At 37.5% G+C, this 17,088-nt stretch overlaps 2 protein-coding genes across 2 annotated transcripts in view; one reads left to right on the plus strand and one right to left on the minus strand.

Annotated features, from left to right (window-relative positions):
- LOC101745273 (glutaredoxin domain-containing cysteine-rich protein CG31559) overlaps positions 1-17,088 on the plus strand; it is a 107,146-nt gene that overhangs the window by 21,984 nt on the left and 68,074 nt on the right. The gene's annotated exons all lie outside the window — the stretch shown is intronic.
- On the minus strand, positions 1,104-2,042 carry LOC119629454 (uncharacterized). Its single transcript, XM_038015197.1, has one exon. The coding sequence runs from the start codon at positions 2,040-2,042 to the stop codon at positions 1,104-1,106; it is 939 nt and encodes a 312-aa protein (XP_037871125.1).

The following is a 17,088-nucleotide window of genomic DNA, read 5'->3' on the forward strand; positions in this document are numbered from 1 at the left end:
TCCGAAAACACACTTGGAAGCATTTATGACCATTCCATAGTCTTTGAGCCTGCTGAACACTTGTCGGAGGTGATGTTCATGCTGGGCCTCGTCTCTGCTAAAAATTAAAAAGTCATCGATGAAACAATAGACGAAATCAAGGCCACGCATCATCTCATCGATAAAGCGTTGGAATGTTTGACCCGCATTTCTTTGTCCAAAGTTCATGAATGGGAATTCAAACATTCCAAACGGGGTGGTTATAGCCGTCTTCGGTACATCCTCTTCAAATACGGGGATTTGGTTGTAGGCTTTTACCAAATCGATCGTGCTGAATACACGACAACCTGCAATGTTATGTGTGAAATCATGTAAATGTCTGATGGGGTACATATCCGGTATTGTGCGAGCGTTGAGTTTTCTATAGTCGCCACATGGACGCCACCCGTTGTCCTTCTTAGGGACCAGATGTAATGGGGACGACCAAGGGCTCTCCGACGGCCTAGCGGTGCCGTTTGCTAGCATCGCTTCAAATTCGGCTTTCGCGATCTTTAGCTTGTCGGGAGCAAGACGTCTAGGCGCACACGACACGGGAGGACCAGGTGTGGTGCGTATATGGTGTTGAGTGTTGTGTGGAATGCTACGCTGCGTACCAGCCGGACGTGTGACTTCAGGAAATTCTCGCGAAAGTAATTGATGGTAATGTGTGTCACCAGTATGAACTTTTACAGACAAAATTGAATTAGATTTACTAGCCAGTGAAGCTGGAGCAGAGAGAGTGGTAGTGTTGTCAATTAATTTTTTACATTTACAATCTACAATAAGGTTATAATACGCCAGAAAATCAACACCTATAATAGATTTGGTGACATCAGCCACCACGAAACGCCATGGGTAGCTACGACGGAGTCCGAAATCCAACGTCAGGTGCACATACCCATATGTGTTAATTGTAGTTCCGTTGGCCGCCATCAGCTTGTAAGAGGTGGATGCTCGACGCTCTTGTAGTTGAGATCGGGGGAAAACACAGAGGTCGCTACCCGTGTCGACCAGAAACTGCATTTTCGTTCCGCGATCTTTGACGAAAAGGCGACCTGGGGTGGTGGGGCAATCTTCCGTCGCCATCACTGATTGCCCGCTGCGTTTCCCGACTTGTAGTCACATGGCTTTTGGCATTTGTGTGCCCTCGACGCGAACTTGGAGTGGTACCAACAAATTGGGAAGCGGCGGTACATTGAAGCTGAACGAGTTGAACTGCGCGAGTTTGACCGGCGTCGCTGCGGCGGGTTGGTTCTACGAGGGTGCCGGGACCGTCGGGTGTGCTCATCGAGTTTGAGCGCGAGGTGCTCGACCATTTTTCTGAGCTCAGCGATTTCGCCCGATACGGTACTGCCAGGTCCAGTGCTGCCCGTTTCTACAACCTGCGCCGACGTTGCTGCAAGCTGAGGTGGGGACGTTATCTCCTGTATGCGATCTGCCAGTTCTGCTAAGTCCTCCAGCCTCTGAGACGACTGCGATGCCAGTACTGTCTGGATGCTGGGCGGTAACCGGTTGCTCCAAATCGACCTCAGGAACTCCTCTGGAACATCCGGTCCTGCTAAATCTTGCAGGTGTCGGAGAAATTGGGATGCTTTCCTGTCACCCAGTTCCTCATGTGTCAGCAGCTGCCTGACCTTGTTCTCGTGCGAGGCGGTGAGACGCTTGATGAGCTCGAATTTCACCTTATCGTACCGGTGTCTTGCAGGAGGGTTAACGATAATATCCTTGACGGCCTTGGCGTGCACGATATCCAAGTTCGTAATTACTTGGTTGAACTTCGCATGGTCGTCAGTTATGCCGAAGTTTTCGAACTGTCCTTCAAGTAATGCGAACCAAATCTCAGGATCGTCCGGTGAAAATGTTGGGACTTTAAAATTTAATTTTCGTACGTCAAATGACGTCTGTGGATCCGGGTCCATGGAAACGCGCTTCGTCTTTGTTCGACGGGTGGTGACGTTTCTCGTCTCTAATTGCGTTTTTGTGGAACCACTGTCGGTAGTTTCACTATCTCTTGACTTGCTCATTATTAATTTTTTTTTTTTTGATGCTCGTAAGGGGTCACCAATTTAGTTGTATTAATTGTGTTTTAGCTCAATTACCTTCGGTGGTTGTGATTTGGTAGGTGGTTTTAAATAATGTAGGTACACTCCGTACACAAACACAAACAGTTTATTTAATCACATACACACAAGAAGTTAACAAAGAGAAAGAAGGAGTGACAATCACAAAGATAGGTTAAACAACAACAAACAAATTATCGAAAAATAAATACTTTTTGTCCGAACGATATGATGTGTAAACAATTCCAATCTTTTAACTAACTGCCCTCACACTGGCTCACACATTACACCAATCTCGGTCGTATGACGTAGAATTGTTCGTTTCCATTACGTCGTCGCCTCGTCCGGCAGACTCGTATCGTAACGTACATAACGTAAAAGTATTTTGTTGTGTGAATGTATATAGTACATGTATATATTATTGTTATATTATGTGTGTGTAATTATATATAGTAAATTAATATATTATATATATATATATATCTCTCTCATGTTTATATATTGTATATAATAAATCCAAAATAATATTTAATACTTATGTGGAGTAAGCCCACAGGTACATATTTGCATAGGAAAATAGATGCCCGTGATAATTAATTCCAGGCATATTATGATTAAAACCAGTAAGCATATGCCCGTGGAAAATAATTCCCGGCATAGTACGATTAATATGAGTAAACCTACCGGGCATTTAAACGGTTAGGCCATCGATGGTTATGTGACGAAGGCGACATCGGTTTTTGTTTTTTACATTATAATTTGTTGCAAGTAACGGCTTTTCATAGCGTGATCGACAATGATCGTTACTGCTTCACGGCTTGAAATCGAACGTGCAACTTTTAATTTAGACTCGGGGTTTGTACCGTATCTTTATGGCATAACTATGGTAACAACGTTTTACGGTAATAATTGAAAAAGAAAAACTTGTCGTCGTTATATATCGTACTTGAAGGGAAGTAATTAAATAAAAAAATTAAAAAAAAAACCAGCGAAATAGTATGGACTGTGAACTCAAACATCTAGAGTATATATACATATACATATAACATAGACATTTAGAAATATAATATATGTGGATATAAATGTATATTATTGGATATAAAGTCAGATATGTTCAAGGAATGTTTTTCGAAAAATTACGCTCATCGACAGTTCGTTTTTGAGTATATTTATCGAATTCGGCCCACGTAGCGTTGACATGATCTTCCACTTTGTTAGCTCCTCTTACCACCGCCCAAAAAAGTTGAGAATACCAAGATAGATTATTACAAATGAATACAAAAGGCAGGACCTTTTGTAGGTCCGCAAAAGTAGCTACCACCATCCTTCGTATTTCTACCGTGAAGCAGTAATGCGTTTCGGTTTGAAGGGTGGGACAGCCGTTTTTCTGTAAAAACGGAGACCTTTAAACACATGTCTCAGGGTGGATGGCGGGATTTATATGTTTTTAATATCTATGGGCTCTGGAAACGACTAAGCAAATCCATCTAAGAAATAACAAAAAAGCTGTAAATAACAGAGAATTTTGGATACTTCTGATAAACAGTCGAATAAAGCCGATAATTAATCAGCATTTAATGATCGAGGTGTATAACCATAAACAGACATGGCGCTATAGATATGATCTCTCGTCGTTGTCAAGCCGCGGCGCGTCTCCGATGCTCATAATAGTCAAAGAGGCTCCGAAGTCGGTTGGTTAACAGTAAATCCATTAGTAATACCCGACTCAGACATGTCTGCATAAAGTCTGAGATTACCAAAGTTCAATGACGCATGTACGTGACCGGCGATTCAGTGCATGTCGCCGGTGCAGAACTAATGGAATATTCTAGATTAATTCGATTGTTTTTAAATTTAACTAGCTGCACCTGTTTCTTGTCGATATTTCCAGACGTCCAGTTTTTCTAGAGCTCGAACGTATTCCTTAGACTTTGTCTAAAATTATGTTTACTCGACTATTACGAAAATTTTAAGCTAAACATATACATCGGTTCGATTGCATTTAATTCTTATTTAAATATTTTAAAATTATAATATAGGTATTCATTTATATCCCTATAGTATTATCTATACATATAAATAAAATTGGAGTATATGTTTGTAATATTGAAATAACCGCTTTTTACTACATGCATATGAATATATATACCGTACATACACCAAAATAACATTTTTCACAATTTTTGTCTGTCTGTCTGTCTGTCTGTCTTTCTGTCTGTTTGTTCCAGCTAATCTCTGGAACGGCTGGACCGATTTTGACGAGACTTTGACTAATAGGTAGCTGATGATATAAGGAGTAATTTAGGCTACTTTTTTTAAAACTAGCTTCGCCCCGCGGCGTCCTGCGCGGTACGACAATAACCGCGGGTAACATCGCGGGACTCAGCTATCAATAATAAAATTTAATGTTTCCGAAGCGAAGCGAGAGCGGGTCGCTAGTTTACAATAAATTTACACGTGCTATACGTTTTCTATCTACTTTTATCTTCTAAAATTGATTATTTTTGGTGAATCTATTGGCCATCGGGAAGATATCGCTTTGAGCGATCAAGTCAATTTTAGAAATATTCATTTAAATAAGTAAGTAATTTGGGTAAGTCAACAAGCTTACTACCCACCGGGTGCTAAATGATTTCCACAGCCCATCGCAACATGAATGCCGACATTCACTCAAAGCAAAGTAGTTTTATCGCAATTAGAATATTTGAAATTTTAAAATATAATAACAGTAAGAGAATGTAAGAAGGTAATAGTCTTTGCTCTGTTTGTCACGATAATTGCGGTTAGAATTTAACCGCTTTGTTCTTCACACGGAGACAGATTCAAATAGTCCATCGTAGTACCAGACGGTATGACTGATGTGTTAGAAATGCAAGTCAACGTAAAAGTTCATGAGCTTCGTCGTTCTATTGAATTCGATAGGAAGACGTCGCAGTTCGGCTGGTTTTAAGTGATGACCGTAAAGATAATGTAGTGAAAGTCTTAATAGCAACTGAAATACAGCTATCTCGATCTTCAGAATGCAGGCTTTGCGACAGAAATAGACGGGATGGTGGTACATACAATTTATGTGCAACAAATTAACGGGCCAATATCAATATTCATATAAGATGTTTTTTTCCCTATTGCCTAAGGGGCTATTTCAGCTATGTTAAGATGGGTAGGTGAGCCTACGGGCTTAACCTGAGAGAATTTGCTAAAACTAGCCCTAGCAAGAGCAGTGCCTCGCAGAATCTGTCAACGGATCGGGATTGCGACTCACTGAGAAGATCCGGCGAGAAACCCAGTTGGCAATCAGAGAAGTAGTAGTTGAAAGTCACCAAAGTCGCACACCTGTGTCACGGGTAATCCCCAAATACAATAGCCTCAGATTAAAGACCTAAATCCAATTGAGAATCTCTAATTCCTAATACATTCTAACTGGATGATTCCGAACAAAAACGGGAATCCAAACAAGCGTGAAAGCCTTCGATATATTCAATTAATCAGTCCCAAAACGCCACGACGAATCAACATTACACCGACAATCGAATAAGACCAATAAAACACGAAGTTGTCATTGAAAATCCGCACAGTGCATTAAATTTTCAACCTTACTGATCACGTGGATATGGCGCTAAATCGCCCGGCGATTACCAACAGAATCGTGACTCGATCATTTTAAAATGAAACAATTTTTAAAAGTTGCATAGTGCAAATGTGTTCGTCAAAATTTGTAATTGTATTCAAAACTGTTGAAATCGTTTGTAATAATCTCTTATTTAGAATTGTAAATGCATTTCTGCAATTTTATTGATGAATTTGATTTCAAGTAACATGAATCTTCTTCTAACGTTTTATTGACATGACCTATTTTATAGTGAATCTGTTATCGCGCGTTCAATGAGACAAAACAATTGACAATTAAAACATTAAGAATCTTAGAGAAAACAGCTTAAAACTTAAAAATAAAGCTTAACGTTCAAATATGCATGACATAATAACCAGAAATTAACCAGGAGAAAAGGTTAAAACCGGCGAGTATATTGGCCCCGTCAAACTATCGTTACGCATCGATGGACTAAAAACCTTTCTTTATCATTCATTTCGCTGTTTCAAGCGAAAGTGGCCACAATAATTTTGAAATGGTCACGTGAAACGACCGCTAATACAGTGTGTTGTCGCCATTATTTCCTTATTAGTAACGGACATATTGTTTTGTACACAAGCTATTATATACGTAATACAGGAAAGTGTCGTATTGAAGTGCTGAATCGTGAAGCACTTCGATGAGGCTTGGTGTTTTCGTATTTAAGTCGCAGTGAAATAAAAACTGATGGAACCCTTGAAATTTCATATATTAAAGATAACTATATAGATATCGTATACATAGAACAGGGTTTACCTGTTTATAAACAGAAATTAATTAACTTTATGTTGACTTTTAAAAGAATATGGATCTATTTACATATCTTTGTGATCGTAACTGGGCATGTGGAGGTATTCACCATCGGTCTTGGGCTTGCGTTTTACTTCGGGCCAATAGCCCGATTGTGTTTTTCTCTACTGGTGCAGTGCATCGCTAAGTCTGCTTAGGACGGCATACTTTCCATTTGCCCTAGAGAATCCACTCCAGGGCTTGCCTCGGTATGTGTATGGGCTCTCCCCTGAAAGTATGTTTGAAGTCGTTGTAGCCTAAAGGATAAGACGTCCGGTGCATTCGTATCTAGCGATGCACCGGTGTTCGAATCCCGCAGGCGGGTACTAATTTTTCTGACGAAATACGTACTTAACAAATGTCACGATTGACTTCCACGTTGAAGGAATAAAATCATGTACTAGAAATCAAACCCGCAAATTTTAATTTGCGTAATTACTGGTGGTAGGAACTCTTGTGAGTGCGCGCGAGTAGGTAACACCATCCCGCCTATTTCTGCCGTGAAGCAGTAATGCATTTCGGTTTGAAGGCTGGGGCAGCCGTTGTAACCATACTGAGACCTTAGAAATTATATCTCAAGGTGGGTGGCACATTAACGTCGTAGATGTCTATGGGCTCCAGTAACTACTTAACACCAGGTGGGCTGTGAGCTCGTCCACCCATCTAAGCAATAAAAAAAAACCTACCTCCTACAAGTCTGTGAGTAACAGTAATAACCCCTTAGGCTACCAGAAATCATGTAAGCAAAAAAAACCACACGGATGAGTACCAGCGCTCTGCCTATTTCCGCTGCGAACCCGTAATACGTTCACATTTAATGGATAGGACAGCCATACAGTATAAGGTACGATTCATTCAGGTTACAAATAATTTCTAATGCTAAAGATGTTTCATTTGATGACGTAGGGTGTGAATGACCGGCCTGCGATCGCCTTTAGTGACGTGATATCAATAGTTTAATATTATTGTCGATCAATCAAATTAATGAGGTTCAATACAAGATCAAAGAAATGGGCGTTGACAGAGAAACATGTTGTCTGGAGTAATTGGCAACAGATAGGACTTTGAATTACCCAGATTCACGGTCTCCAAGATTACGTAATGCGTTCGCTTTGAAGATTATGTTATGGATATTCTGTCTAATGTAATTCTGATAATGACGTCACGTCTCGAGGTTCCGTTACTAATAGGATCAGATACACCACTAACACTAACCCCCTAAATGCATTTACTCACGTCAGAAAGAAGTGGCGACATAATTTCGTCTGTAATTTAAAATGTGAATTTGAATTATCGCCCGTAACCGCCAAAGTATAAAGAATCCGAAACTTTGGTAGTACTGAGAATAAAAAATGCGAGATTGAACTGTAAAGATCCTTTTAATTATGTCCAATCTAAGAATTGGAATCATTATCATTGATTAACTCATGTGCCACGAATGGATGTATAGGTATGTATGAATACAAAAATATATCAATTTATCTTACTACTTACTTATTGGTGTAGTGCACCACATTTTTCTTCATAATATGAACAAAATTTAATTTGTCTTCATTTTAATGAAGCTATTCGTTTTTTCTATCGATATTCGATAACTCTGTGACGTGCACCCGGCCCTACGTTTTACATTCATTCTCCGAACGGGTAAGCAACGAATATGGCTCTTCGATCAACTTTCTTATTTAATAGCTTTCGTTTTTTTTTGTTTCTAAAACCATTTACATGAATTTTTTATTTGTCGATCTCGTGCGACTACATGGCAAAGATATTTTTCGTTTTGTCTCAATTATTCAGTCCAAATCAGTCTAGTCAAATTATATATTGTAACAAAATGACCAACCATTTTTAAAGTCTTTACGTATTTGCAACTTCTCATTTCCTTTCAGATGTTAAATCAAACCAAAGATTGATTAACGAAATACATACACAATGAAAACAAATAAACACTTATTCATTCGGACATTACTTGCTTATTATTCATTTAAAAACAGCTATTGAATCATCTTGAGATCTCTAAAACTATCCACCCGATAGACTTAAAATTTAGCATACCTACTCTTTCTATGAAGGTGCTCGCCAATAACGGATTTTACGTAAATCCTATCAAGGATTGATTTTTTATCTGAATAAGTAGTAGCAACGTAAAGTCATAGTAAGCCTTTATCATGGTAACTATAACAACAACAACTATTAGTCCCGGAAGCCATAGTAAACCGTTGTCATAGTAACCATAATCAGAGAATGACAAACAATTATTAGTCCCGGAAAAAGGCAATATGTTACACTGTTTTAGTATAACAAAATTTAAAACAGGTGAAACCACGCACGCTTAGTCGTCAGAGAAAAGTTATTTGTCAAGTAACTTGTTACTTGACCAGTAACAGTTGTATCGTTTGCATTCATACAAATATATTTTTGTTTGGTTTTTAATTTGAAAATTGTAATAATCAGCTCCTTTGGAATATATAACTAATTAACTTTATGCATATTAAAGTTTCCTAAATTTAAGTCATCGCTTTCTCCTTGTGTAGTTTCCGCAAAACCTCAAAGGCATTGAAATATTAGATGACTCCAATTATGAATTACTATTTTCTTCAGTTTTCATGTTTCGTAATCTTGTTTAAAACAACGTTTGCCGTCTCGAACAGTTATTACAGTTTTCGTATTTGCTGTAATAAGATTACTTTTTATACTAGAGAACTTTTTAATTAATTTGTTTTAGTTTCGTCATAAAACAAAATCACTTTCGATCGATTCAAAAGATCGTAATCGAAATAACTGAGATGCAATGACGTCACCGATGTACAAAGACTCTTTGCTATTTTCGTGGTGAAAGTCTCGATATCGATACCAGTTATCGATACGTTGGGATGCGACACGCAATCGATACGCATGTATGTGGGTCAGTTGGTTTGTTATGATCGGGCTATGAATTTCTCCGTTGTGGTTTCGTTCTAGTTAACAGGTTTGCCTTGAGGCAATCGGTGGAAGGTGGATGGAGTTTTTTCTTAATTATTATTTTGTGGGTAGAACGATAACGTTTTTGTATGCATTACACATAGATAATGATACTGATTCTTTTACATCAATGCACAATGTAAGCTATTAGAAGTATATGCAGGATTTCACAATCTTGCCTATTTCTGCATTAAAATCCACATGAAAAACATAAATCCATACTAAAGTTGAAACACTAGCCTTGCTTTTCAAGATTCCCCCTGAACAGTCCTGTCTGTTCGTTGATAGCAATGAAGAAGCAGGTAATACCAGCGCTTGCTCATCTAATAGTAAAAGCTACACGATCAACTAATGGTTCTCGATATCTTCGCAACGTATTTAACACACAAACATTTGGTTTCTGTTACAAAAGATCTTTTGCGTGTTCGAACGCAACTAGGATTACGATATTGACATTTAGAATTTCGTTAAAAAAAAATTGAGCAAGCTGTTTAATTGGGGGGGAACACGAAATGCGAACTAGGAAGTGAAAAGATAGAATTTTTTAAAAACAAATAAAAGTATTTCTGACGTGTATTCGAAACTGATTTTATGTAAATGGACGAGACTTCAGGTTGCGCGAGATTCGAACGTCAAAGAAGTTTAAATCAAATCAAAATGGTAATAAAATTATATTATATTGTAGAACAGTAAAACATTTAAAAAGTGATGAGCACACAAACTTTCTAGCAGTAAACATAGACCTTAGAGACGGCGAGTTAGCATTACCAACTCAATTATCTGCAACCAAATACATCATATTTCTCAGCCTTTTAAAACTTCCGTAGTTTTAAAGGCTAAGATGCTCGGTGTATCGAGCGATACAGCGATACAGCCGATGTTCAAATTCCATCAAGGTGCCAATTTCTCTAAACACATAGGTATTTATAAAACACGAATTACTCCCACGAAGAACTTTAGTGATTGGGCGTATTGTAAACCCGGACGAGTAAGTATGTGGCTATCCAGGCTATTTTTGTTGCAAAATAGCCAAGTATCCCAGTTTGGAGCGTGGAGAATATATTATACAATACAATTCTTCAATTATATCTAATTTTAAACCCACCAAACTAAATTATCGTATTGTCATCGGTTCTTGATGGGTGTGCAAATTTTCAAGCTAATCGGGCGTTTTAAAGTGCGTAATAATTATGTTCAAAAACCCCGTCACGTACAAACAAACATACATACCAACAAGCTATTAAAAGCTTGGTAAAAAGAAAGAAAATAGGTGTCTTACGTCATTCAGGTCATGGTTATCTATGAGATTCGACGACACCAGGTAAATTTTTTCGCCTGCCCATTTTCTGCAAATAAAACTACCATAAACTATTTATAAACCATTGTGACACAACTTATTGCTTCTTTGAAGGTAGATGAGGAGAAGAAAACCTTAAAACGAGAGAATAAAATTGCTCGGTAAACCGAAAATCCATATGTTATTGTTAGGAACCTTTATATACGCAAGCTTATCTTGAAATTCTCTATCATCTGTCAAACATCTTATATTTTATGATAACTACCCGCTAGATTTCCATTAGGACAATTCCCACGTTCACCCCAATAGAGGTTCCCAGGATATTGTATGATCCATCCATGTGGTTTCGCACAATCTAATGGATGAGTAATATTACAGGCTTTTTATTAGCATGGATGACCAGACGAAGCCACTACCTTTTCTTGAGCTTTTTATTTATTTATTGCTTAGATGGGTGGACGAGCTCGTGGCCCACCTGGAGTTAAATGGGTACCGGAGCCCATAGACATCTACAACGATAAATATCGCCACGCACCTTGAGACATGAGTTTTAAGGTCTCACTTTTAACAGTACACCGGCTGCCTCTCCCTTCAAACCGAAACGTTTCACGGCAGAAATAGGCAGGACGGTGGTACCTACCCGTGCGGACTCACAAGACGACCTACCGCCAGTAATAAACCAGAGCTGTCATTGAACGCCGCAACCTCAGTTGGGTCTTAGGTCGTGTCTTAGACCCCAATGTACACGAAACAATGAGATTACGCCAATGTCAAAACACGAGGCGTGTACTAATTTTTGTTTAGCGAAATACGTACTTAACACCCTAGTAATAATGCTTGACTGCTTCACGGCAGAAATAGGTTGAATATTCGGGTGACCGGCTACCAATACGAGCTCATAATACGCTCTGTCACCAGTATATACATATATATAGCATTAAAAACATGAATGTATGCATCTTTGAATATTAAATCATTTCAAGTGAAGCGTAATATGAAACTCGATAAATATTCGTAATGCTCGGATACAGGTAGTCGTTTCCGGTTCACCGCGTCATAAACGGGAACAAGGTGTAGGCGATTTTATTTTAAATTATTATAAATTTCAAAATTGTTCTAACAATATTGTCGCTTATGTCGTCTTTCTTTAAATGCGTTAAGAAACGTATGCTAAATATAAAAACATCTGGATTGTGCAAGAACAGTCATGACTATTTTTACATCAGCTTGGGTGTTGTAGGACGAGCTCACGGCCCACCTGGTGTTAAGTGGCTACTGGAGCCAATATACATCTAAAATGCCGCCACCCATCTTGAGTGAGACTTGACGAAAGCTCCAAAGGTCTCCGTTTTTAAAAAGCCGAAACGCATTACTGCTTCATGGCAGAAATAGGCCGAATGATGAATAACTACCCGTGTGTACTCCGAAGACGTCCTACCACCAGCAATTATGCAAATTATAATTTATATAATTCCTATACCGCGTAAGTCAATCGTGAACATTTGTTAAGTATGTATTTCATTACATTTTTTTTTACGTGCCAGCGGGATTCGATCACTAGCACAGTCGTATTGCTTGATGCTCGCTGCACCGGACGTCTCACCCTTTAGGCCACGACGACTTCAAAAGTACTAGAATCCCATTGTTTGAAATAAATATAAGCAATCGATAAAAATAAAGGAGTTTCTACATCAGATCTTATCGATATATCAATGACAGACAAATTTCAGCGTGAATATTTTTTCACTAAAAATACATTAAATGATGATGTTAATGACAGAATGATAAATACAGAATAATACCAATGCTACTTTCAAAACTTATACCTAAACTATACGTACAGTATAACTCCCTTCCTAACTTAAAGTTTCCATTCAATTAATTATAACTGGACAATTAAATAAATTCAATTTAAGTTTTTTTCTGTTAATTTCCACGCGAACTTAGAATAAGGAAGTTGCAATTGTTTCAATAACCGTCACTAATCAAATCTAGAATTAAGAAATACTTTGTTTTTTTTATAAACAAGGAAAATTGTACCTTAAATGCATTCGTATAAATTTTGAATTCTCAGAATGCAATCTAATGCAATTCGAACCCGGATAACAAGTCGCTGATTCATACATTCCCAAAACGTCACGTTATCTGAGCAAGGGCGTGACCACTCAAGTGTGATTATGGTGCAAAGGATAGGCGCATAGAGTTTGATTTCGAAAAGCAAGATGTTATTTGAAAAGTTACTATTGTAATATTAAAGATACAACAGCACAATGCCTCGCAGGTAAAATGAGTAAGATAACGCTGGTACTAAACAAAGAGGTGAGCAAGTAATTGTATACAAATGTCAAAAATAGTGTCGCTCATTGTTTTATGTGTTTGTAAAATTCCATTTACGGTAGTATCTACTACCAGTTATGTGCTTGCCACGATTTGACCTGGAGTAGATTGGATTGGTTTTTTCGTCGTCGTGGCCTAAAGGATAAGACGTCTGGTGCATTCGTATGTAGAGATGCACCGGTATACGAATCCCGCAGGCGGGTACCAATTTTGCTAATGAAATACGTGCTTAACAAATGTTCACGACTGACTTCCACGGCATCGTGTAATAAAAATCAAAACCGCAAAATTATAATTTGCGTAATGACTGGTGGTAGGACCTCTTGTGAGTCCGCACGGGTAGGTACCACCACCCCCCCTATTTCTGCCGTGAAGCAGTAACGCGTTTCGGTTTGAAGGGTGGGGTAGCCGTTGTAACTATACTGAAACCTTAGAACTTATATCTCAAGGTGGGTGGCGAATTTACATTGTAGATGTTTAAGGGCTCCAGTAACCACTTAACACCAGGTGGGATGTGAGCTCGGACGAGGATGGAGGATGGGTGGACACTCATCTATGCAAGAAATAAAAAAAAATAGTACATCCAGTCGTTTTGCTATGTTGACTCTCACATCTCTACAATGAGTTGACTCTCGATATTTGTTCGACGAATTAATCAAAAAAACAATTGTTGTGGTGTACCTGTAGCTATCATACAACACAACATATTCACCAGACGACAGATGCTTGAATCACGCTTAAGATATTATCAAGATAACCTAGCATATATACAAGCGTCGTTAAACCTTCCAACGGCCTTCGATTTTTTATGGAATACGCATCTCAATTGTATAATATTTACTAGATATACGGGCTGAAAGACCGCACGGAAGTACATGGTCCTACTTCAAAAAGTTGAAAAAGTGATCACCGCAAATTTTGGTTTAAGTATGATGGTAAGCTCCCCCAAACCCCTCGCCCGAGTATTCGTGACTCCACGAAATAGAACTAGGAAAAGTGAGAAGAGCTTCCACAATTCACACTGTAACCAGACGCCATACCAACATGGTTGTCGGCGACAGCGACTTTACTTCGGCCATCATTGTCATAAGGAGACGGGCAATGTAATAAGAATGATGCTCTACACGAGACATTATTTACTTGCGTTAAACACAGGTTTATTTGCGTCAACTGTTTTTGCAATATCGGTGAAATTATATTGTTACAAAGTCCAATATCTCATCACTTGTACCACACTTGTACACACACGCACACAAAGTGGTCAATGTCGATGAAAGCCGAGACGTGAGTCGTTTTCTAATGTCTTCGAACTGTCTATCTACGCTTTCAAGTTCCCAAGCCTTTGGTAGAAGATTCCCAACAGGGACACATACAGAATGAATTTTATTTAGTTGTACAAATAGGTTTTCTGTGCTGTTAATATGTTTTCTGGTAACGTTATTTTCTTTGGTAAAAATGTACCGACTTATTCTATTATAATTTGAAGCCGTGTCTTACTGTTTATAAGGCTGGGTAGACGCTAAGTAAAATAGATTGAATGTCTATCTAACTCAATATATCATTCATTTATTAAGCGCATAACTTCATGTGTCTTTGACTTTTACCTGTACTAAAAAATAGAGAAGTTTAATTTCGAAATAATTTAATATATCTGAGTAGATAGTCTAAAATTTCACATCATTACCATTTTATTTTTATTTTAGGCAGCAATGGCTCTAAATTATTTTTTTTGCCAATGTTCAAACGCAAAGTATCCGGTCTATTTCTGTCAGTCTGGTAGTTAAACCAAGTTGTTCAACCGATCAACTGATTGTGAAGTCTCCTTGGGCAGGTAGAAAATTTCTAAGCGATTGACGTGGGTTATTGTTATCCCGACAATTTCCGATACGTTTTAGAATTCGTAAGCGTAAAACTAAAAATGTTCAGAAATGCATTGGTCAATTTCTAGAATAAACAGCGGCTCACCTAGCGTTGTATGCAAGATATTTATATTAGACAACTAGCTGACCCGGCAAACATTGTTTTGCCATATATAAGATTTCTAGGGAATTTCTAGTGTAGAAAAAAAAACTAACTTATTGTAAGTGTGTAAGGATGTGGTAAATGAGTGAAAGAGGTATATAGTGCTGTGAACGATGAGGGAATATATAATAAAAATAACAAAACCTCATTCAACCACATAATAACATCATTATAACCAAAAAAAATGTCCAAATAAAAAAAAATGTTAGGGGTGGACAACCCTAATCACTTAGGGGTATGAAAAATAGATAGTAGCCGATTCTCAGGCTTACTGAATATGCATAAAAAATTTCATGAGAATCGGTCAAGCGGTTTCGGAGGAGTATGGGAACGAACATTGTGACACGAGAATTTTATATATTAGATATATTAAAAATTGCGAAAACAAAATTGAATTGATACGATTTTTAATTTACATTGACATTTAATAAAATGTTCGAAAAATTATAAATTTCAAAGGTCATCGAATAGATCGCATTAAAACAGGTTTCTAAAATTTTAATATGATGTCAAGTTTTAGTCGTGATTATTTTCGATGCGTTCATTCGAATCTTCTAGAAAAAAAAGCATTAAACAAATCCAGAATGTAATCACAGAAATGCTGGCTTATTTGAATTTTAATGTCATTAATTTAATGATGTTTTTGTTTGTTTTTCGCAACTCTCAAATATTCAGACAATTATTTTTCAATTTATCAGTTTAAATGAATCATATATTAATAACTACCACTTAGAAATACACAATGCTTCCAACGTTAATATTATAAGTTAAGGAAAGATAGATAGAAGGTAAATATGAGATATCGTAAGATAAGTTGAATACACTACGTCGATAAAGTCAAGATAATTCAAAAATCCGTTCAAAATATTTTAAGTCAGGAAAAAATAATATCTGAGTCGAGTACTCAGATATCATTCAACAATTCATTCAACATCAAAATAGGCGCAATCTGTGGATTTTGATGTCATCACTATTATGACGCAGAAATTAGCTAGACCCAATAAGTTTCTCGCCGAATCTTCTCAGTGTGTTGCGGTGGTAGATTCAGCGAAGCACCGGTCATGATAGGGCAGATGTTAACATTGTGTCTCTGACTGACTCCCGTGAGAACGCCAGTCCAGTGAAGCCGCAAAAGCCACTTGAGGCTACCAGCGAAATTAGGGCTAAGACAATAAATTTGGCTAGCATGAGAAATCAATAGCAAAATTATCACGTTCCTACAATAGTTATCAAAATTCATAAATATAATTTCAAAGCTCTATTCATAAAAATAAAAATGTGTCTAACTTTTCATAATACGAAATAACTTTCTAAATAATAAAAAACAAAATTTTCCTAATTTTCTTGAGTGTTTTACCCTATAGTGCAGGTCTCAATGTCACGTCAAATTGGTTTACCTTGAATCTATCTCACAGTTCGTTATTTGCATGAAATTTGATATTCTATAATTCGAATTCGAAACAAATTCTTTTTGGATTAAGTGGGTCGGGTTGTGTCTTTGTTTGACAGAGATACTTGAAGTATATATTAAATGGCTATGGGGGCTCATTGATAATCTCAAATTGTGTGAAACGGTAGTGGACAGAAAGACTAAACATAATAATGTAAAAAAGGTAATAATTTCGGGGAGAAAACCTAATAAAACTATACTAGTCATAACATGTTTTTCAATGTTAACTTGTAAGCAAATCTTAGGGGTAAATAAATTATCCTGTGCGATTCCTTACATGAAACTATGAACGAATTCATCACGTATCAGATAAGTAACGGATCGATACACCAATAACAATTAACATTGGTATTCATTCAAAAAAAACGATGACTATAAAAGCTCAAGGCTTGTGAAGGATATATAGCACCTTATTTACATGTATCAAAGGTTATTTTAGCACGCTATTATTAGCTTGGTAAGTGTGTATATTTTTTTGGTGTACAACGGAATCTTAGAACGTCATTTTTATTGACGTCCAGAAGTCGGA

Source organism: Bombyx mori, chromosome 14 (genome assembly GCF_030269925.1).
Source record: "Bombyx mori chromosome 14, ASM3026992v2".
NCBI classification, from domain to species: domain Eukaryota; kingdom Metazoa; phylum Arthropoda; class Insecta; order Lepidoptera; family Bombycidae; genus Bombyx; species Bombyx mori.

Bases quoted from the DNA above. Each gene is read 5' to 3' on its own strand.
- LOC119629454 (XM_038015197.1), bottom strand. From the start codon at position 2,042: ATGAGCAAGTCAAGAGATAGTGAAACTACCGACAGTGGTTCCACAAAA.